The sequence below is a fragment of the Saccoglossus kowalevskii genome, chromosome 5 (genome assembly GCF_978046115.1).
Source record: "Saccoglossus kowalevskii chromosome 5, keSacKowa6.1, whole genome shotgun sequence".
Classification (NCBI taxonomy): Eukaryota; Metazoa; Hemichordata; class Enteropneusta; family Harrimaniidae; genus Saccoglossus; species Saccoglossus kowalevskii.
The window spans coordinates 7,969,638-7,993,993 of record NC_140645.1 but is presented as its reverse complement, the minus strand read 5'-3'; the positions used below and the strand labels follow the sequence as shown (position 1 = coordinate 7,993,993).

Genomic DNA, 24,356 nt, shown 5'->3' with positions numbered 1-24,356 from the left:
TTCAGTTGTCAGGTAGACTGTGTCTAAGGGCGGTAGTAGTTTGGGTCACTTCTCTTTAATACCTATTTTTTGTTGGAAATACCGGGAGATATCTAGCCCAGAGACTCGGCTGTGATACTTTGCATAGCTGCCTGTAATCACCGCCCAGTGAAACGAGCTGGATCTAGCACAGAAATCGGTGCGAGTATGTAATACGGGTGGTCTAATTGGACAACTGACACAAACAACATTACGTCAAAGCATCCCCACGTGATCCTGGTTTGAATTTCGAAAGAGACAGAAAAGGAAGTAGGGAGGAGTCTGAACGTAAATATAATTTACATAATCGCACGCATTTTGCACATGTGACGTAGTGAGTGCTTTTAAAAATAATAGCCAACCACAGGCCCCTGTCAAAATTTGATGGATCGCCCTGTCTTATCTTGTTACTGAGCGACGGCGACTGCTGCCACGACCGCATTCTGCTAATTTGAATAATCCAATTTGAATTTTCAGGCGCGTTTCACTGGGCGTTGGTTAGAATAGAAATAGGAGATATCAGAAAATGTGGGTGTTTGAAATAGAAAACAAGACAAAATATCGGGATGTGTCTTACTTATAGTATATATGCATATCATTTTATATTCCTCACCAGTGACGAAGCGTTACATTTCAAATATTTTATTTTTTACACGGTTGCATTAGGAACACAGTGCGTACGATTTGTTTTTTACATGGGTTCATATTGAACAATCAACAAAAGTAGTGCTCAATAGTGATGGGATAATCTGCTTGTTGGAGATATTTATAAACAATCCATTTGTATTCCGAATGAGTGTGACCTCGTCCCACATATAGCTGTATAATGTCGACACTGTATCCTTGGTTAAAAGGTAAAATAACCCTGATGGGTGTAGCAACGTTTATCATCCAGTATGTATGCAGATCATTTTTTAGTCCCCGTTCGAAAACGGGCGGTTATAGATTGATCTCTGTTCATGCATCCGTTCGTCGGTGCGTCCGTCTGGACCTGTAATCTTAGACAAACTCTGACTGATTACATTCAAAATTCATACATACATCTTACATAATATTATACAAATGTATTTTGAATATTATAGGATGACAGTCACAGGTTCAGGTAGATTATGTGCTTGGCACAGGCTGCTTGTAGGAGGAGCTTCTGACTGTGATTGATGCCAAATGTTGCGCTCATTCTATGACATGGATGTGTCACATGAACATCAGATCGAACATTTTCTACTACATTCAATAGGGATAATTTTCACACAACATGTAAACATGGTACATCAGAATGCATTACTACTATCTGTATGTCACAAACACTTGATTGGGTTTCAGACTATTTCTATGAAAGAGACATGAAACTATTTTATAGAGGGGTATAGCAGAAATGGTGGATTGCATTCTACTACTTGTCAATTTAGCTTTTGGCCTGAATCCAGAACCAGAAAAACGTGTGCTATTGTATGTATACAGGAGAATGTGTATTTTATGTATACCTCCTAGCACTGGACATGGTACATTGCAATGTGCAAACCAGTATACAGTTGACAGCAGAATATATTTCAACCAGCACTGTAGGAAAACATGGATGTGTATTTTATATAATATAATAACAGAACAGAATTTAATTAAGGACTCTAGCGATTGGTGAATGTGGTTGTACGTTTCATGTTGTTTATAGTTACATGATACCTGATGTAATTATAAACAGTATGTTGACTTAGTAATGTCCGATAAAGATGAAAATAAGGAATGCGAGTTGTTAGCAGGAAGGGACGAGAAATAATTGAAACCATACAGTTTGATGGACACACAAAACCAGGAATTCAATGAGCTTTTCTACACGGCACAGATTTGAAGATCCTGGACACAATTTGCAATTTTTTGACGTTGAAAGATTCAATCATAAGAGACAGAATAGTTTGTGGGATGAATGACTCAAGGCTCAGAGATAGACCTTTTTTTAGAGAAGTGTACACAAATATGCAGAGCATCTTAGCTGTCCAAAGAGCAGATAAAAGCAATCGAGACATAATCGCAGTGAGGCAAAAGAAACTTCGACTGGGCATTCCCTGTATATAAATACTGTGGAAGACAGCACCAAAGAAACAAATATAATGCCCAGCATTTGGAAAAAGTCCCACAACTGCAAATATCATTTTGCATCATGCTGTAGACAAGGTAAAACAAAAAAAACAGATCCAAAGCATAGAAAATAAAAAGAATGTGGGTATGAAGAGATGCAAACTGTAACTCACAGCAGTGGGAGAGCAAATTATAAAAGTGACAGAATACGAATTTTCAAAACAAGTATATGCCACATAGATAATGTACACAGATAAGAATTATGCAAAGTTTCAACTGGTCTCAGGGGCTCCATGTAACATAATCTCCGATACAGCAGGTGGGATTTGTGAAAGTTCAACATGATCAATCATCAAATCATAATAGCTAATCAGGAACCTTTGACATAAGCCAGCAGTGCTAGTTATTGGTTGTACGATGAAACCAATCACAGCTGAGCAGCTAGTCAATGACTAAAATGAAGTATTTGAAGGCACTGGAGTACTAACTGAAAAAATATTACTTGCAGTTGGAACATGGTATGACCACTCCTCGAGGAAATTTCCAGTTTCCATAAAAAGACAACTCCATGAAGAACTGGACAGGTAAAAAAATGAAAAGTAGTAGCACCTGTAATAGAACCATAGCCATGGGTATCGAGTATGCTGATGGTAGTACAGATAGCAAAGATGAGAATACACAATGACCCCTGTGAACTTATCAGAACTTTAATGCGCTGAAAGAGTAATAGTAAGAGGAAAGACCACGCAATAGATGGTCTGCTTAACATTAAATAAATAGTGGATGACATATTGATCTACGGAGAAGGTGACACAGTTGAAGGAGTCATATCAGACCATGATCAGAGGTTAAGAGCTCTAATGAAATGATGCAGAGAGTGCAAATTAAAATTAAATTAGAACAAGATAAAAATGAGGCAAACTCCTATTTATTGTGCACCTCATGTGAAGGACTGAAACCAGATCCTGCAAACATTGCATCAGTGTTACAGAAATAGATACAGAAACTCTTTACATTACTCGTTAATTGAGAAGGCGCTGCTAACTGTTGTGTTCTGCATTTCCACCAATATACAATATATGGTAGGTCTGTTAAGGAACAATCACAAACTCTTAGAAACAATCTTAAATAAGCCACTAGTAACCCCCGAAGGGGTTGAAAAGACTGTTGCAGAGACTGCAGCAAAACAAACTCAACTTGCAGATACACTGACAGGGCATATTTACCGAATGACGGAACTGATAGCTTGCGGACAGAACTAATAACAGTGGATTTCCATTCAATTTCTGGGAAATCCATTGCCTAGAAAACACCAGTGCAAAAACTATCACCAGAAAGCTGCTGCAGACAATGCTGAAAACAGATACAATGCTTGTCAATAATGCATAACTCAACAGTCATGTTCCATTTTCGGGTTGCAGCAAATCGCTCGAACCTTAAAATAATGGTAGCTTTGGACCCTTAGAACTGACAATGGACTGAGCCAACTGTTCTACACCTATATTTTTACTATTGTCTTTCGCACGCAACCTCAACACTTCAAGTTCATGTTGTCTTGCTTTTTCTTACTTTTTCTTTATTGGCTCACGTTCTTTGTCTCGTTCAGCCTCACATTTGGCTGCTCTCTCATCCTTCTCCTCGCGCTCTCCCTCTTTTTTCTCTCTGTTCTCAAGCTCTGCCCTCACAAATTGAGTCAGACCCCCCCCCCCCTCATACCCCAATTTTCTACCATACTCTAAGTTCAATAACAATATCCATGCTGGAAAGGTGTTAATCAAGTTCCAGTAGTACTAAATAAAGCAATGTAATGTCTTCCTAGCAGTACAAGCTGGTCTGACAACACCGTGTTCTCTAGACCTGAGCAGTTACGAAACAGTCAATTTAGTCAAGGGATTATTGACAATAGAATCCAAATCAATAGTGAATCAATCAAAATCAGAATCAATACTGAATTCAAATCTTAGTTCCAATCCGAATCAGAATCACCATCCTACTTCTGACACCAAAATATCATGGTGTAAGGCCTGCTTATTGAACTTGAGAGGGAAACCCACAGACAGGGAGTTCTTTCACTACTAGTATGGAATGGACAATAGTACTGAAAATAAAAAACACATACCCCAAAATTTCAAGTTAAAGCTTTAATATCTCTAAAAATAATTACACGAAACAAAGAACAGAATAAATACAATGAATAAGGTTACTAAAACAGGGGATTGCCTAGGGAAGTGTGCGTTGGTCATAACTCACAGTTCCAGGATGTAGAAATGGATGACAGTCAATTGCTTCTGCAACACAACAACGAGGAAATACAGGAGGGCACCGCTGAAAGCAGGAGATCGCAGTACAGTCTCACAGAATCATGATTGAACTGTGTATCACTTGTTTCACAATATTGCAGCAGCAACACACAGGATACTTAGTTGAAATGGAAATGGATCCCAATTGTCCACAGTCTGTCCACTTAATAGGCATAAATGGCCCAGATTCAGAGACACCCCCTGGGTTTCAACATGAGCCAAACAGAATGTGATCTTGCTAGCAGCTGTGTCACGTAGACAACTCAGTAGATTATAAACATCTTTTGTTATTCAAATCACAGCACACCTGGTAGATTTCAATTGTCCTTCAAAAGTTGTAACACACTTTGTTATGTAGATCACAAGCACACCAACTTTCCTTCCAGAGTTGAAAACAGGTATGACCTGACAATCACCTTTATGACAGTTACCACACGGCAATGCACACCGTTTCTTCCCATGATTCCATGCACACTTCTATTTGCAGGGTTTGAGGTAATATGACAAAAACATGACGGTCACGTCTTTGTTAGATGTACAATGTAATCTGCCTGCATTTTGTGTATGTTCTGGTTACCTTGCTGTCAACGTGTCAAGAAAGATGATGTCCGGGGTGGATAACCTATTAAACCAAAAGTGCTGGAATTAATTTAATTTGCTTTGAAAGCACCTTGTCGCCACTGAACTATGAACTCGTAATGCCTTGTTTTGTTTTTAAAATAAAGTCTGAATCTTCTAGTAAAAGAATGTTTCATAATTAACACATCATGTTTCTGCAAAACATGGGATAAGTGTCTGCAATTACATGGATTTGATTGTAAATATGTTGTATACTGTGCATATCAGTAGGTCATTTCATGGCTATGATTGTAAATATGTTGTATACTGTGCATATCAGAAGGTCATTTCATGTGCAATTAGCTTTAGAAGTGGTTAATTAAACATTGTTTAGCATTCATTGTATTCATTTTTTTAATAATCTTTGATAGACTGTGTGATAAAAATTTTGGTTATATAAATGAGTAAGACTTTGTTAGTCTTGATATATATTCATATTTTTTTCAAAATTAGGATATTGGTTATAATATTGAAGAGCGGACTAATAATGTAAATTTAATTGGTAAGCAAAGTACCTTAACACATTGTCCGTTATCTCCAATAACAATTAGATATAACACAAATCATTATTTCAAGTTTAAGAATAATTTGTATAATGCATGGTTAATACAATTAATTGTTTTCTTCGTATATTTTATTTGTTTGAAGGTGGTAGTAGGACATCATGTTTGTTTGTTTTTCAATCCTGGATTTATGCATTTCAGAGATCTAGATATGTATTTTAAACCAGTGATCAATGTATATTTATTTGCTCATCCAATAATACTAGTAATGGCTATCACTATTGTTTTATCACTATCTCTAAGCATGTAACTCGCAACATCGTCACTCCGGTATGGGTGACATTCTAGATTACGAGAAAGAGGACTTTGAACATTTAAACATTCATGTTTGAAACATGGGATTTGTTTATGAATGATACTATTTTAATTTTGCATGGGTTGTTTCATACTTTTTTTGTCTTGTCGCCTAATTTTATTCTACGTCGCTCAGGATTTCAATAAATATTAAACAATCTATCAATTAAAAACGTAAGTTATTTTATCATACTAATTCGGGAGGCTATTGTGTATGTCTGCTCTACTGTTATCACAGGAGCCAACTGTCAGATTACAATGAAACGTGGTGTATAGATTAATTTGCATATTAAATATAGACAATTCTTAGCGTTTTTACTTGTTTTTCAAGTACCATTTAACAGATTTAACTTTCTACATTGATGTGTAGGTGTAATGTATGCTTATTAAAAAAAATATTTGCATATTAATTAGCGGATTTTTAACTTTTTCACTAGTATCTCAACCTCTCATCAGATTTAAAAATAAATGAAACTCGAACCAAAACAAAAATAACATTATGAAGCACAAATTTCAGATTCCTACAAAGCAGTGAAAAAATCCCAATCTTTCACAGAAATATGAACCGTCTTGGTCCTTATTAATATATACTTCTTAATATATACTTGTTAATATAACTTGAATAACAAATATAAGGTCATAAAACTCTATATCACTAATGGAAGAGAGTTTTTGTTTTTGCGCATCAACAGAACTACTTCGACGTTAAAATTGACGTCATAAATATCACCATACGTTTATCTTAGAAGAAACAAATCCTATCAGTTTGCTGTGATCATTGACGCATTAAAAAACATAGAAACTGAATAATGTTAAATAATAATAATATTAATAATAAGTATGCATTTTTATAGCGTCAAATATTCAAAATTAAATGTTCATATTCAATAATATAAAGAGATAAAATTATAAACAAATAAAATAAAATAAAAAACTACTGAGTATCAAAAGTCTGTCTAAAAAGATGAGTTTCAAGTTTCTACTTAAAAATGTCAATATTGTCTGAGAGTTTGATATGTGGGGGTAGTTCATTCCATAAGGCACGAGCAGCATGGCAGATGGCTCGATGACCGAAAGAAGAAGTTTATTTGTAGAGCGTAGACTGCGGATGGGTTTGTACGATGAAACAAGTTCGCAAATGTAGGATGGCGGGGTGTTGTGAATTGCATGAAACGCGAGTAACATGATCTTGAAATTAATGCGTTGTTGAACAGGAAGCCAGTGTGGGTTGTATAGAACTTCAGTGATATGTCCAAATTTCCTAGTCTCTGTGATGAGGCGTGCCGCTGTATTTTGAACAAGTTTAAGTTTATGAATATTCGTCTGGGCAATGCCGTAGAGGAGACTGTTTCCATGGTCACAAAAGAATGTACTAAATGTTTAGTAGTTGCATTAGTTAGGTTCTTCCTGATGGAACTAATATTGCGGATATGAATATATGATGATTTACAAATACTATTCACACGATTTTCCATGGTCATATGCTTGTCAAACTCGACACCAAGATTACGAGCAGATGTTGTTGGCACGATGGTACAAGCCTCATTCTGTATAGATGGTAAATTTAACTTGACGAGATTTGGTCGAGATTCCAAAAAGTAACAGTTCCGTCTTGTCCGAGTTGAGTTTTAAGGAATTTGATGTCAACCAATTATGAATATCCTTGATCGCACTTTCCATATGGAGAATGTTGATGTCAATATCGTTGGTCTTGAAACATAAATATAGTTGTGTGTGGTCAGCATAGAGATGAAAGTTAATGTTGTGATGTCGGATTACGTCACCAAGTGGTGATGTGAACACAGTGAAAAAGATTAGGCCCAGTACAGATCATTGGGACACGCCTTCCTTTAACTTATGTACTGATGATATTGATCCACGGATACAAACTTTTAAAGAGTATTGTATCTGCTTTCCAGTGCTTCGTTTGTTGAATATGATGCGGGGATGGTGGGTTATCGTAGTGAGCTAGTGGCTTAGTCGTTACAGTACTTCATACATCTTTCCTAACACTGATTGGCACATTTGATTTGTCACCCCATTTCGTCTGAATGTTCAAGTTAAATATTCCTGCTTAAGTTGGCATGCGCGAATTAAATAAATCGGTAATCGGCATAATGTATATAGAACACGCAACTTCCACGAATTCTGAAACTGCAAAAACAGTATATAGTTAGTTTATATAGTAAAATCACGGAAAACTGTTACAATCTATCTAGATTACTCTTGGTCGCCATTTTCCACTGTCACGGTGGAGCAGCAAAATAAATAGTGACGAATGAAACGATTGATTTGCGATTAAATATTCGTAAAAACGCCAAAATAGTACAGCCATTATAATATTGTAAATTGTAAGAACATTCGCTTGGCAAATTGCAATGAAGGTCAAACGTTTATTTAAAACATGCAGTCATAGCTTTACGATTTTTATATTTAGGTTCTATTTTTGAATATTCAACCTACAAGAAGGTCAATTCGTTTATTAGAGGGCGCCACCGCGCGGCCACTGACATATGGTCACTTTGATTAGTCACTCGATACAGCCCATACACAATTTTTGTTACTGACTATCGGTGTACTCTTTGCTTAGGTATTCCACAAATGTTGATGGCATCTAATGTAAACTAGACATCGTGAAAATTCGGATCAAATGTTTACTAGGTAAAGTCACAAAATGCAAAAATTCTAATGAAATCTACCATGGGGGTCATAGCACGTGTCACGATAGCTTGGATTTTCTATTTGGGAGGAGTATTTAAATTCAATTCATATGCTCCACCATTTCACTGATAACTGAAATATTCCATTGATTCCATGTACTATGCTCAATAATTATTGTATTGGGAAGTAATACCTAAATATAGATTTTAAAATTCAATAAAAAAAATGTTTGTCGTGTACATCAATTTGATAGTGCTCTCCCATGAAAAATTCCACTGAACAGTACCATTCATTGAATATGTCAGTCAAAAACTAAGTATCCCCACCCCACCCCACCCCAGCAGGCGCGCGATGGCTTCATTGTGATCACAATCCAAACAGTCTGCTATCTTAGAATTTCAACACCAAAGTTTTTTTATCAGCTATTTAACATTTAAAAATAGAAATAAACACAATTATTATACATCTAGATCTGTCACAGTAACGCCATAAGTTATAGCGTGCCGTAATTTTGCCGTGTTGTACTGGGTATTTGCATCCTACCATATTAGGAAATGCGAATTCCAAATAATAAAAACAAACATAGCAGCCTCCAGTGTTTGACCGGACCCCACACAAAGAAGTTCGACAAATCTGTTTAGGTTTCGGCATTACCATGATCTATCCTTGGGAGAAAAAGATGTACGCAGTCCTCTGTTGCGCGTTGGTCGACTCGGATACACTGTACTGTCTTCGTGCATACTTTGCGGAATCCTCGTAATAACCTCATACAATTATTACGTGAGACTAATATGAATAAAAATACACTTGGCCTCCATTTGATCAGCTCTGTTGCGCAAATCTGGATAAAATAAATCAAACGAATCAAGTCGGACTTTCGTAAAATTTATTTAAAACTCGAGAGTATAACAAATTGAAAATGTTGAATACTTTATGAATATCATAATATACTCTTGTTTTAAAAGACCCATCTATTGTAATATAGTTTATGTCGCCAGTGTGGGTAAACATGTAACTCTCTTCAGCTAGAGTAATATTCAACTTTCGCGCTTGTCGGGTAAGGGCGTTGGTAAACTAAACAAATACACTCCACAAATAACATAACGGATTACAACTCTGCCGAGATGTACATTCTAAAAAATACCAGAGTGGCGAAACACTTTAACCGTTTGAAGCCAAATTGACAACAATTATAGCCCTGTCTTAATTTGACAGCTCGATTTAAGCAGCCAATTAGAGGGCAAAAAGTATAACCGTTTTACATAAAAAAAAAACATGTATAGTGTTTATATATTATAGTACAACCTGGAGGGTTTCTAAAAGTGTGTTTTAATTATACGGACAATTTCCCGGGCCATGGTCAAACATATAACTTACTCAAATTTGACTAGTAATTTGACAGAATTCTCCGGAGAACGTTACATTAAAATTAAAATACAGAATTCTCCGGAGAACGTTACATTAAAATTAAAATACAGACAACCTTTTAAAAGCTGTAGCCTTATCCTCATAACGATATATCGTTGAGGCTCTTTGGTCTAGGGGCATGATTCTCGCTTTGGGTGCGAGAGGTCCCGGGTTCAATTCCCGGACGAGCCCGATTTTGTAGAAAAGTATTTTTGGTATTCTTTTCATTTGCTAAGCTCATTTGTCTTTACTGTGACTGTCTTACTAGCATTTACGACTTTGTTCTACTATGGAAGGTAGTCCTATAGTAGTCCAACTACGATACCTTCCGTGTAATACTAGTATGTGCAGAAAAATTGCCCTCATGTGAAACAGCGCCACCTCGAAAACAACAGTTGAGACAACAGAACACAAACAATCGTACGCAATATGGAAGCCATTTAGACAACTGTGCCATGTGATATTTGAGAAATTACGAATTTTAAACAATATTGAAGGTTTGTTTTGCTGCCGAGAAGCACAATTACTCGCATGTGCCTGCAACCATGCCTGTATTATCGAATATACTGCGTGGACTGACGCGTGGGGCTGACAGGCATCTCCGACTGACTGGAAAGAGAGGCAACAAGAATTTTATGACGAGTGAGTTGCATGCTTTTTTTTTCAAGAAAGCGTCTAATCACGATGCGTACATTAACTTGCTTCGTAACGATTATTTATTTATATGTCTAGGCCAGGAATTCCACTGAAATTAGCAAATATACTTAACCACAGTTCCTTTATCACAGAGGGACTGTGAGTCAACGTACTGGAAATTGCGGCGGTGGTGTGTACTTAAATCTCTGGAAAATACGATCTTGTCGATGAAATCAGTAGATACCAAATACTTTCTTGAAAAAAAAAACTTTGTATAGGACACAAATATGGTACAATATCAACTATTTGTTAAGAAAATGGCATTACCGAACTGACTTTCATCAACAAATAGTCTTCGATTGCGTTAAATACGTTGAAACGTGTTCTGCCCTCTTACGACAACATTGGGTAATTACTTCGTTCTGGTGTTTGTTCAAATATTATAAAGCACTGAGTATTGACAATTTAACCTTCATTTGATATATCAATGCCCCACACCTGCAAAGACACATAATTCAAAATTATGAAAAAGGTAACTTACAATGATGTTATAGTTTATTTATACAAGTGGGCAACCATAATGAATCACTGTAATCCAGTGTTTACTACTGTAAAATGACTATTTTTCACTGAGTTTAAATTTCTCTGCTTTACCATTTCAGGCATATTCAGTGGGTTTTAAATTCACGGTTTTATCATTTAGATAATGTGTTCTATGCTCAATTTTACATATTCACTTGGTTTTAAATTAGCACATTTTCCAGTCATTGAAATAAGCAAAATTAAAACCCAGTGAATAATAAACCCTTTTACAGTAGTTTGCTAATTTGGACTCTTTTTTTGGTCATTTTCTTCATGTTTAGGTTTATTCATCAAATTATTACGTCACTGAGGTTTATTCATCAAAAAAGTACTGTAAAATTAGGGATTTCAGTCACTTGATTTATGACATCGGAAGAAGTGTGTGTGGGCAGCTACCCTTTCAAAAACTACAAAATACGTGAGCAAAACTAAAAGCAAAAAAAATAAAAATTACCAGGAATTCTAGCTCCATATCTCATTTTCTGAAAATTGCAACCCATTGCGAGTAGCCATTTTGACAATACGGGAGAATAAAAATTGAAACATTTGAAAATCTGGCAAGCGCCATGAACGCGAGCGTGACCTCCAAATTTGACCCGGTTTTCTAAATCTAGAGAATTTTGCTGCGTTTTCCCCACATTGGAATGGGCCGTACAATTTTGAAAATGCCACAGAAATCAAGTAGGGGATGACAGCTATAGAATGAGAGGTGATAGGTGAGAATCGGCCGAAAATTGGCGAAACTGCAATAAAAACAAAAGTTTAACGGCAATTTTCGTATTGCCTTGCATCTTTCTGGCATATCTATCATTCATAATTTGAAAAAATATATATTTTAATAGTCAAAAATCTAGGTTTTGTGAGTGTGACTTCAATTTAGAGAGTGTGACAAGCCCATTTTAAAAGTGGTACCCGGTACCTCCATCCCGGTACTTTGTTTACATCGACGCCATTTTCATGTACGAAGAGAATTTTTCACTCCTTCACTTTTATATTTGGCAAGATTATTTTGTTTTTAGCATGTCGAAAATGCAGCATAAATGCACAGTAAAACAAGTTGTACATGTTAGAGCATTAACAGCTGTAGAATTGAGATGATTTAATTGTTATTTTGGCATAAAAATGGATCGATCATGCAAATTTTCCCGGCAGCTCCCAGTTATAATGCTATAATGTTATATATTAGATTTGTTTATTCGTGTCAATGCTTTTTGTTTCATAAGTATTATTATAGCATAAAAATAAGCAAAGCTTGGTAGAACGCATAGCCGGTCGATGAGGGTGTTTTCAATGCATTTGTATAGGAATAAAAACGAAGGCAACATAAACGAAAGTAAAATTGTTTATCTTTATTGACACTGACAGTTGATTTAAAATGAAATTTGAATATGGCCTGTTTCCATGGTAACAGATGGTCTATATGTTGCCCGCTCGTGACATTACATATACATTGATATAAAGTTCATTTGTTGAAAATTTGGTGAAAATTCGATAAAAAAGGGGAAAGATATGGCAGTTTAAGTTCAGCTCCAATTAAATAATTAGTGCTTATTTATCCAAAATGATGCTGTTGTCTTTACTATTCAGTAGTGCTTTGTTGTGTCATCCTTTGTCCAAAATTAAGAGATGCTAATTTAAGCTACAAAGTACCTTATCTTGAGAACGGTTACCCTGATTTTCATCAAATAAAGTGCATTGTACTCTATGGTATAAGTATAATTTTCCCCTGAAATCCCGAGTAAAATACTAGCTGGAATTAATTTTCGCTGAAGACCTTTTGGGTATTTTGTATGGAATTTATTTTCACTGATTACCCTGCTTCAAATGAGATTTTTGGCTTTTACTGGCAGTTCTTGATGCTTTTACTACTATTACTACTACATATACTACTGTTGTTGTTTATTATGTATCAGGCAAACAAAACAAATTAGAGATGACTCAAAATGCTCCTACAAAATCCTAATTGTAATATCACATACATGATGGTCTGAGATAGTACTGTAATGTAAACATGAATGATAAAAATATTGACAATATATAGTGTGTCGCCATAGATTGATGGAAACTATTTTACACACAATGATGCTAACAAAAGCTACACAAATTATTCAACCTTGCAATGCCAACATACAACCATGTCAATTTGTGCAACAGCGTGATATATTAATAACCGCTATATGCTAGTTCAAGGACTCATTTCATTTAAACCAATGAGAAAATGAAGAAGAATATATAAAGTATATTCTGTATATCTTTATTACATATTGGACCTGTTATTGTACAAAATAAGGGGGTCCCTCTCAAATATTGGGGGTCTTGGAAATTGAACATGGGGCAATCTTTGAAGGAATTTATTTTTTTGCGAGTTGTTTGAATACACATTTTAGTATTTCCCTGCATGGGTATTCATTTTATCCATTATTTTTGTGGCACATTTTCTATGAACTTGCTATAAATTCTTGTATTTTGCTACTTGTATCATGTATTTTGAATTTCACAACATCTTCAGTCAGTGTTTTTGTAATATAGCTCAAGAAAAATAGTAAATAACTTACATGTATTCAAATTTTGTTGTCACTCCCACCTCACCATTGGTGAGTAATTGAGTTACTTTCTGGCAAGTATTCTGAAATGTTTTTTTTTTAAATATGTACAAACTTGACATCTAACCTCTTTACATGTAATTTACTGTTAATTAATTAATTATTCATTGTGTGATGAATGAAATCTGCTAAATTAAATTCATACAAATCTGTGAAATTAAAATCTAGTGAGTATTGATAAAATATCCAAATAGTGAAATTGATTATTTGTGAATATGAATGTTTATATGGTATTCATTAATTAACACTTTGATTTGCCATTCTCAACTTTTGGCATCTTCTGCAAAGTGATTTTGTGTTTTGACCTGAAACTGTTCTTGTGAACCAAATAATAATGAAATATAGTAACAATTTTACGAAAGTGTGAAAATATTTGCACTCATTTTCGGTGGGAAAAATATCTTACAATAATTTTATATACGTTTCCTTTATACAGCTCGAGTCAAGAGTGCTGGTATTTGGCGAGGATGTAAGTATTGTATTTTTTTCAACAATTTGTTTGGAATTTATTTTTGCCTAAGGTATAATTCAGTGAAAATAAATAAAATATACATGTGTCAACTTTTTAAATATTGATACAAATTTATTGCTGACGGTGTGGCTTTCACTCAAGCTGTCAAATTTGTATCATGCATTTATTGAATTCTTGGCGACATCTGAATATTGAATCCTTAGTGTCATCTGAATGTTGAATCCTTGGTGTCGTCTGAATGTTGAATCCTTGGTGGCATCAGAATGTTGAATCCTTGGTGGCATCAGATTGTTGAATCCTTGGTGTCGTCTGAATGTTGAATCCTTAGTGTCATCTGAATGTTGAATCCTTGGTGTCGTCTGAATGTTGAATCCTTGGTGGCATCAGAATGTTGAATCCTTGGTGTCATCTGAATGTTGAATCCTTGGTGTCGTCTGAATGTTGAATCCTTGGTGGCATCAGAATGTTGAATCCTTGGTGTCATCTGAATGTTGAATCCTTGGTGTCGTCTGAATGTTGAATCCTTGGTGGCATCAGAATGTTGAATCCTTGGTGTCGTCTGAATGTTGAATCCTTGGTGGCATCAGAATGTTGAATCCTTGGTGGCATCAGAATGTTGAATCATTGGTTGCATCAGATTGTTGAATCCTTGGTTGCATCAGAATGTTGAATCCTTGGTTGCATCAGATTGTTGAATCCTTGGTGGCATCAGAATGTTGAATCCTTGGTTGCATCAGATTGTTGAATCCTTGGTTGCATCTGAATGTTGAATCCTTAGTGTCATCAGATTGTTGAATCCTTGGTGTCACCTGAATGTTGAATTCTTGGTGTCATCTGAATGTTGAATCCTTGGTGGCATCAGAATGTTGAATCCTTGGTGTCGTCTGAATGTTGAATCCTTGGTGTCGTCTGAATGTTGAATCCTTGGTGGCATCAGAATGTTGAATCCTTGGTGTCGTCTGAATGTTGAATCCTTGGTGGCATCAGAATGTTGAATCCTTGGTGTCGTCTGAATGTTGAATCCTTGGTGGCATCAGAATGTTGAATCATTGGTTGCATCAGATTGTTGAATCCTTGGTTGCATCAGAATGTTGAATCCTTGGTTGCATCAGATTGTTGAATCCTTGGTGGCATCAGAATGTTGAATCCTTGGTTGCATCAGATTGTTGAATCCTTGGTTGCATCTGAATGTTGAATCCTTAGTGTCATCAGATTGTTGAATCCTTGGTGTCACCTGAATGTTGAATTCTTGGTGTCATCTGAATGTTGAATCCTTGGTGGCATCAGAATGTTGAATCCTTAGTTGCATCAGATTGTTGAATCCTTGGTGGCATCAGAATGTTGAATCCTTGGTTGCATCAGATTGTTGAATCCTTGGTTGCATCTGAATGTTGAATCCTTAGTGTCATCTGAATGTTGAATCCTTGGTTGCATCAGAATGTTGAATCCTTAGTTGCATCAGATTGTTGAATCCTTGGTGGCATCAGAATGTTGAATCCTTGGTTGCATCAGATTGTTGAATCCTTGGTTGCATCTGAATGTTGAATCCTTAGTGTCATCTGAATGTTGAATCCTTGGTGTCATCAGACTGTTGAATCCTTGGTGTCGTCTGAATGTTGAATGCTTGGTTGCATCTGAATATTGAATCCTTAGTGTCACCTGAATGTTGAATCCATGGTGTCGTCTGAATGTTGAATCCTTGGTGTCGTCTGAATGTTGAATCCTTAGTGTCGTCTGAATGTTGAATCCTTAGTGTCATCAGAATGTTGAATCCTTAGTGTCATCTGAATGTTGAATCCTTAGTGTCATCTGAATGTTGAATCCTTGGTGGCATCAGAATGTTGAATCCTTAGTTGCATCAGATTGTTGAATCCTTGGTGGCATCAGAATGTTGAATCCTTGGTTGCATCAGATTGTTGAATCCTTGGTGTCGTCTGAATGTTGAATCCTTGGTGTCATCAGATTGTTGAATCCTTGGTTGCATCTGAATGTTGAATCCTTAGTGTCATCTGAATGTTGAATCCTTGGTGTCGTCAGACTGTTGAATCCTTGGTGTCATCAGAATGTTGAATCCTTGGTTGCATCTGAATATTGAATCCTTAGTGTCACCTGAATGTTGAATCCATGGTGTCGTCTGAATGTTGAATCCTTGGTGTCATCAGAATGTTGAATCCTTGGTTGCATCTGAATATTGAATCCTTAGTGTCACCTGAATGTTGAATCCATGGTGTCGTCTGAATGTTGAATCCTTGGTGTCGTCTGAATGTTGAATCCTTGGTTGCATCAGATTGTTGAATCCTTGGTTGCATCTGAATGTTGAATCCTTAGTGTCATCTGAATGTTGAATCCTTGGTGTCGTCAGACTGTTGAATCCTTAGTGTCATCAGAATGTTGAATCCTTGGTTGCATCTGAATATTGAATCCTTAGTGTCACCTGAATGTTGAATCCTTAGTGTCGTCTGAATGTTGAATCCTTGGTTGCATCAGATTGTTGAATCCTTGGTTGCATCTGAATGTTGAATCCTTAGTGTCATCTGAATGTTGAATCCTTGGTTGCATCAGAATGTTGAATCCTTGGTGGCATCAGAATGTTGAATCCTTGGTTGCATCTGAATGTTGAATCCTTAGTGTCGTCTGAATGTTGAATCCGTGGTGTCGTCAGATTGTTGAATCCGTGGTGTCACCTGAATGTTGAATTCTTGGTGTCGTCAGATTGTTGAATCCTTAGTGTCATCTGAATGTTGAATCCTTGGTGTCGTCAGATTGTTGAATCCTTGGTGTCGTCAGATTGTTGAATCCTTGGTGTCGTCTGAATGTTGAATCCTTGGTGTCGTCTGAATGTTGAATCCTTGGTGTCGTCTGAATGTGAATCATTGTTGTCGTCTGAATGTTGAATCTTGGTGACATCTAAATGTTGATGTTCGATGCATGTTGTAATAGTTTTCTGTTTTTATTTTATTTCATAGGCAAGTTTATCATCATCAAAGAGAAAATCCCTGAAATAGTTGTACCAGATTTAAAAGATTTTGAAGTGAGTATTCAAGGGAACATTTCTATTTCCATAAAACAAGTCTGTGGTGATCTGTTAATTAATTATAAAAGTCCCAGTGTGAGAAAAATCTGAATTAAGCTAACCATTTTTTCACCATTCACAAATTTTAAACCCACTTAAATTTTACCTTGTCTATATCATCATAAATAAAGGGCAAGGTATATACATGTACCATGTTGATTGTCTTTAAATTTGGGAATATCGACAGAATCAAAACATAAGTGCACATTTATACTGTTAATCAGATATTAGTAATATGCTCTTTGTGTTGTCCATTAGATAAGTGTAGTAAATCGATATGTGATAACAACAAACCATACAGAAATTCAAAATAATCTAAAACATTACTGGACGCATTAGGAAAAATGGACAAGGCTTTAGCTGAAGACAAAAATGAAACAGATTTCCATAAAAAAATATTAGAATGATTACCGTACTCGACCGCGTTAGCGCCCAGGGGCCTCAACTCAGAAAATCACGATTTTGTAGGGGTGGGCGCTTACCCGAGCACCCCCCTTGAAAAAGAGTGCAAATGAAAATTTTGATTCATCAAGTGACAGATTACGTCTTTGAGGGAAAATCAAATTACTAAATTAGCTGTGTCGTCATTGATTTTCACAATGAAGAAACAGAAATGATCACAAAAAATACACACATTTTATTACAATATTAATTACGTACCACCATAATTTACGAAATTAAAAACATTTGAGTCTGTTGGAACACAGTCGAAGTCAAAATTGTCATATTATTTCCACTGACGAAGTTGTTGGATCGTACGCAAACTCTCGATGAAAATCACTTTCCGCCATGATGCAATTGCAGATTTGACCTACAGCAGCGTCCTTTGACCTAATGGTTCAAGTTCATTATTAACTAATCAGAATGCTGCGTTGTACTGACGCAATTCTTCGGAAATTCCTGAAGACTTTCCGGTAACGCAGTGCGGAAGTGATTAATCAATGTCGAAGTACGATCTGTTGGAATTGATTTCAGCGAATAAACGACATGGTTTTTCCAAAAAACTAGTAACTAGCCATTTTTGAGAGGTAAACTGAATATGGCATGAAATATTTATCGCATTTTACTTGTATTAACAGGTCATTGTCGAAGCGTAGTTTACGCACGGTTACCGTGTTCTACGCATTCACAACATGTTCACAGCGATCGATATCCATGCTGTATCATATAAAAACGATTACCAAGATTCGTTATGCAAGACCAAGTTTTAAATTAGTTGCATTTTGAAGGGGTGGGCGCTTTGCCGAATGTGACCCCAAATATAAAAATAGCGCAAAAGTGGGGGGTGGGCGCTTGCCCGGGCATGGTCGCTAACGCGGTCGAGTACTGTAAAAGTAAATACGGTAAAAGGAAAAATATAATCCACTGTGGAGAAGACACTAATAATACTGCAGAAATTAATACAGTCACAATAAACCAAGACGATGTTCGAAATGCAATAAAATTCTGTAAAACTGGTAAAGCGTGTGGGCCTGATGACATCGTCAATGAATTCATCATTAATGGCGGGGAATCAGTTGTTCATTCTTTAACGATTCTTTTTCATTCATGTCTGAATAATAACAAAATTCCAAACGATTGAAAACAAGGGTTTGTAAAACCAATTCATAAGAAAGGTGACATAAGATTTAAATAACTATAGAGGCATTACTCAAAATTATGCAAAAATAATTTAAACAAAATTCGAAGAATTTGTCAAAGATAATAATATACTAGGTGAGATTCAGGGTGGTTTCCAGAAGGATTATCGGTGTGAGGACAACATTTTTGCCCTTAAAGGTATTGTGTCACACCGTAAATCAATCAAGAATTCAAATTATGTTGCCTTCCTTGATTTTTCGAAAGCTTTCGATAGAGTTTGGAGATATGGGTTGAGAGTTGCATTATGGAATGTAGGAATTAGGGGAAAAGTTTGGGACATCATTGACGATATGTATGATAATGTTTTTAACAAAGTCAATTTTAATGAAATAGAAACAGATTACTTTGAAACAACTGAAGGGGTTAAGCAAGGATGTGTACTAAGTCCCTTATTATTTTCAATATATATCAATGAATTTGTGAAAATGCTGCATGATTCAGACCTTGGGGTGAAAGTTGGAGAACAAGTTATCCCAGGACTTTTCTGGGCAGATGACGTTGTTCTCATCGCAAACAATGCAGTGGAATTACAAAACAGGCTGAATATAGCAGATAAATTTGCAAAACAATGGAAACTAAGTTTTAACCAAACTAAATCTCAAATGATGTACTTCGGTGAGAAAATGCATAAAAAAGGCACATTTTGGAAAGTAGGAAATTTTTTATTAGAAGAAACAAACACATATAAATATTTAGGCGTTATTATTTCTAAAATGCACATGCACAGTTCACTGAAATTTATAAAAAAGGGATGAAACTAATAGCGTATTGTAAATCAATTATAAATCAACATAATAGTTATAATAGATTTGAATATGGTGATGTATTGTGACACAATATAATAATGCCATCTATTAGCTATGGGTGTGGTGTATGGTTTTTGGAAAGTAAGGAAGACATAAAAAAGTTGAAGAGCCTACAATACCAAATTGGCAAATTTCTTTTCAAAGTGAATAGAAATGATGCAGACACAGCTGTATTAGAAGATTTAGAATGGGCAGATTTAGGCTATATTCTTGATAAATTTTGGATACAGTACTTAAATAGATTACAACATATGGACAATAGCAGGTGGACCAAAGTTGTTTTTATAGAGTTACATAAATCCCAGGAAAATAACTTTAAGCTTATCCGAAATTGGCCAAAATACTTGTTTCTAATGGACTAGATCGTGTTTATGGGACTGAAACAAACTAATAAATAGTGGATCAAAAGCTTTTATAAAATAAGTGAAGAGAATGAATTGAAACATTTTACAGATAAAATAAATAACATGAAATCTCTTGAACACTATTGTTGGATCAAAAGAAATTACAAAAAAGAAAATTATATTAAGGATCCCTTATGATCATTATGGCATATCATTAATGTTTAAGGTTGGGTCTAACCTCAGACTAGTAATACAACAGACTCGCAACGCGACGTTTTCTTTTGAAGTAATGCGTGCCACTTTGTTCAGGTTATCAGTTCTTATCGTACCGAGTAAACGTTGCTGAGCAACAAGATTTTCATTAGATCTCGCAAAATAACGTGAGATCTATTCATATTACAATCAACTATCGTGATGCATCGCGAGGCATAAAGACAGGAAGTGGCATAGACGACAGTAGTTGTCAGTGAACTTCGAAAATGGCATTCACGGGAAAAATTTGGCAAATCTGAGGATGATAATTACGAGTGGGAAGCTATTTTAGGAGAACTTTCAGACGAAGATATTGACAATCGCATACGATGAAGTCGAACACGACAAAAATAACACCTCCAGTTTTTTATTGTTACCGGATTATGCTGATACGCTGAGAGATATCATGTACATGACACTAGCTATCCCATGTTTCGACAACCCGGAACATGAAAACAAAACGGGTAACACACAAAGAGGTATGATCGTTCGAAATGCAGCGATATGCTCTCTCCGAAAAAATATTGGAAACCTTCCGCAAAATGTGTAACAGCATAAAATATCATTTCAAAGTTGCTCATTATATATTCAAAAACTATTTGATGTATATACTAAGACATTCAGTTACTTGTAACTCACCTGATTTTTGGTCTATTCTTACACAGCTGCAAAGGTCAAAATGTCCAGAACGCATCTCTCGTTTTTTTAAATGTCCGGATCCGTTTACGCAATTTTTGAAGAAGCGCGAAGTGTGCAGAATATCCAGTGTTCGGTAAACTTCGACTGTGTCTATGCCAATGCTACAGAGCGTGGCACACATAGCATATACAATTAAGCCGATTAACACCTTAAACAATAGGCATTGCGAGTCTGTTGTATTACTAGTCTGAGGTCTAGCTCACTGGATTTTGAAGGAAATAAACTAAAATGGGTATATTACAAAGGGAATGGCATTTGTAAGTTGTGTCATGGTGGCATAGAAGATGTATATCATTTCCTATTTCTATGCAATGCAACATTCCACTTAGGAAATAAATTTTACTCTGATTTGATCAAAATAGTCTCAAATATCGATGACGACCAAACACTAACGAATTGCCTTCTCTCAGGGGGATGAATTTCAAGTTTAATTTGCTTTTTGGTGACATTCCACGGAATATGAATTATGAGTTGGGGGACATTGTTTTTAAAGAGGTACGAAAATTTCTTAAACGTCTTTGTAAACACAGGAATGAAAGTAGTATGAATTCACCATGAGATCTATTGTCAATTTTATTTTTATTCAGTTTCAGATATGTATGATTTTTTCTTTTCTTCTTTTATTTTGTTGCCGTTCCGAAGGCTTAATAAATATTATTATTATTATTATAAATCAAAACAGTGCAGTGTTGCCCATTTATTTGGAAACATTTATACAATCCATGCTATATTATTTTATAACTGACATTGAGATAAATACAGTACATGTAATATTAATTGGGTAACACATTGGCTAGTATTTTCTTTCTCAAATTTTGCTTAGAATATGTTTGCTGTACTGTTTTTTAGGAAGTTTTATACAATTATTCATGTTATATTATTCTATGGAGACATTGAAATTAATACCGTACATGAAACATTATTTGATGAATTATTTGTGAGATTTCATTGTTCTTATCCAATATTTTAATGTTGATTAGTTTTTGAGAAATTTTACTAAAAATATGTTGTTCTCTTCACAGCTAAAGCCATACGTGTCGTATCGATCTCCCGATATTTTACAAGAAGCCATCACAGCTAAGGATATATTTGATGAATGCTTGGCTCCAAAAGTCATTGAAGATTACAAAGCTGGCAAATATGATAGTCTGCAAACACAGGAAGATTTGGTGAAAAGCTGATAATGATTTTACTTTCAATTATTTCAAGTTTTTCTGTCAAATAGTTTAAGACATAATAAAGGAACAGTTTTAATCCCAAATATTGTCATTTCATGATTTGTTTGTTTGTTGAATTGAGTTTTATTTACATCTACACTGCTCTGGATAACCAAATTTTTTTATTTTAGTTTTGTCACGTTTTTTTTTTTTTAATGTTTTTTTTTTTTTTGTGCCAGGCGACAGTTTCGAACATTGAATGTCACTGTTGTCTCTCCTGACTTTTTTGTATCTGCAAATTGCAAGTGCTGACACACAAGGCATTTTGCCACAGAAGTCATATTCATATTTGGGACTACATGACGGGGGCTTTGTGGCCATCTCTCGTTCAGATGGCAATTATATGTCCTTCATTGCAACCAAAGCATTTTACCGGTATACAAATTGCCCTTCAATGGGTGTACAATTGACAGAGAATCGGCAAGGGGTATTTTCATAAGCTGTAATCAATTGTTTTTATTTTCGTAAAAATGTAATTTAAATAAATAAAAACATGGGCAAATTGTAAAATGTAATTTGCTGTTTTATTCGTCCGTAATTTGTACAAAGCCCCTATTTTTTGTAAGTGTATAAAGCATTTTCCACATTAAATGTCGTAATTTGTGCGCAATTTCCAATTTTGATTCTTAAACACAAATTATCAAGTATATTATAAAAATGTAATTAGGAATTTGCTCTATTTGTGAAGTGTAACAACCTATTTGTTACTGTAAATTTAATTTTCCATTTTATTTCCTGTAAAAATGTAAAATGCATTTTTGACTCCCGTGTGCGAAGCACAAAAAGGGAGTCTTTGCAGTTAGTGTGTCTGTGTGTGTGTCTGTTCCACTGATATCTCCATACCACACTGAACCATACATTGATTTTTTATGAAACTTGGTGCATAGATGCTCTGGGCCAATGCACAGATTTGATTAGGTTTTGGTATAAAACCATGCATATTAATTACCTAATTTGCATGATAATTAGCTGATTTTTAGCTGTTCCATGATTGTTCCACTGATATCTAAAGAACCACTCATTGGATTTTGATGAAACTTGGCACATAGATGCTCTGAACTAATGCCCAGATTTGATTAGTTTTGGGTAAAAATCTGTGCAATATTAATTACCTAATTTGCATAATGATTCATCAATTTTTGGCTTTTCCACTGATATCTCAAGTACTAATCATCACATTTCAATAAAATTTGGTACATAGATGTCATAGGACACTGCACAGACCTGATAGTTTTTAGGGTAATATCAGTACATATTAATTTCCTAATTTGCATAATTAATTAATTTTCAGCTTTTGATATTTCAAGTTGTGATCATCACATTTCAATGATACTTGGTACATAGATGTCATAGGACACTGCACAGACCTGATAGTTTTAAGGGTAATATCAGTATATATTAATTACCTAATTTGCATAATTAATTAATTTTCAGCTTTTGATATTTCAAGTAGTAATCATCACATTTCAATGACACTTGGTACATAGTTACTTAAGGACTGTGCAGACCCCTGATTAGTTTTGGGGTAAATATTTGTGCATATTAATTACCTTATTAGCATAATTACTTAATTATCAGCTTATCTCAAGTAGTAATCATCATATTTCAATGAGACTTGCTACATAGATCTAGGACTATGCAGAGACCTGATTAGTTTTAATTGGATATTAATTATCTAATTTGCATAATGTTCCACTGATACATATATGATGTATATAAAGAAACACGAATTGGATTTTATTGAAACTTTTAAAGAGAACTATGCAGAGACCCAATTAGTTTTTGGTAAATATTTTTTGCTTATTAATCACCTAATTAATATAATTTATTAACACTGATATCTAAATTACTGATCATCACATTTGAATAAAATTTGGTACACAAATGCTCTAGGACAATAGACAGGCCTGAATAATTTTGGGTTAAAATTTGTTCATATTAATTCTCTAATTAGCATAATAATTCATAATCTTTTGGTTCTGTTCTATTCATATTAGTTACCTGATTTACATAATTAGTTAGCTTTTCCATCAATATCTCATGTACAAGTAATTTTGAATCAATTTTTAATGTGTCTTCAATACTCTCAGCACACGG

General features: G+C 35.2%; 1 protein-coding gene and 1 non-coding gene across 2 annotated transcripts; both read left to right on the top strand.

The window, feature by feature from the left end:
• Positions 1–10,054: 10,054 nt before the first annotated feature.
• TRNAP-UGG (transfer RNA proline (anticodon UGG)) lies at positions 10,055–10,126 on the top strand. The gene has a single exon. It is a non-coding gene; the product is annotated as a tRNA-Pro (tRNA).
• Positions 10,127–10,327: 201 nt separating this feature from the next.
• LOC144344786 (large ribosomal subunit protein mL41-like) lies at positions 10,328–22,303 on the top strand. Its single transcript, XM_085499511.1, has 4 exons — positions 10,328–10,576; positions 14,192–14,224; positions 17,194–17,258; positions 22,065–22,303. The coding sequence occupies exons 1-4, from the start codon at positions 10,480–10,482 to the stop codon at positions 22,221–22,223; spliced, it is 354 nt and encodes a 117-aa protein (XP_085355637.1). The 5' UTR covers positions 10,328–10,479; the 3' UTR covers positions 22,224–22,303.
• The last annotated feature ends 2,053 nt before the right edge of the window (positions 22,304–24,356 follow it).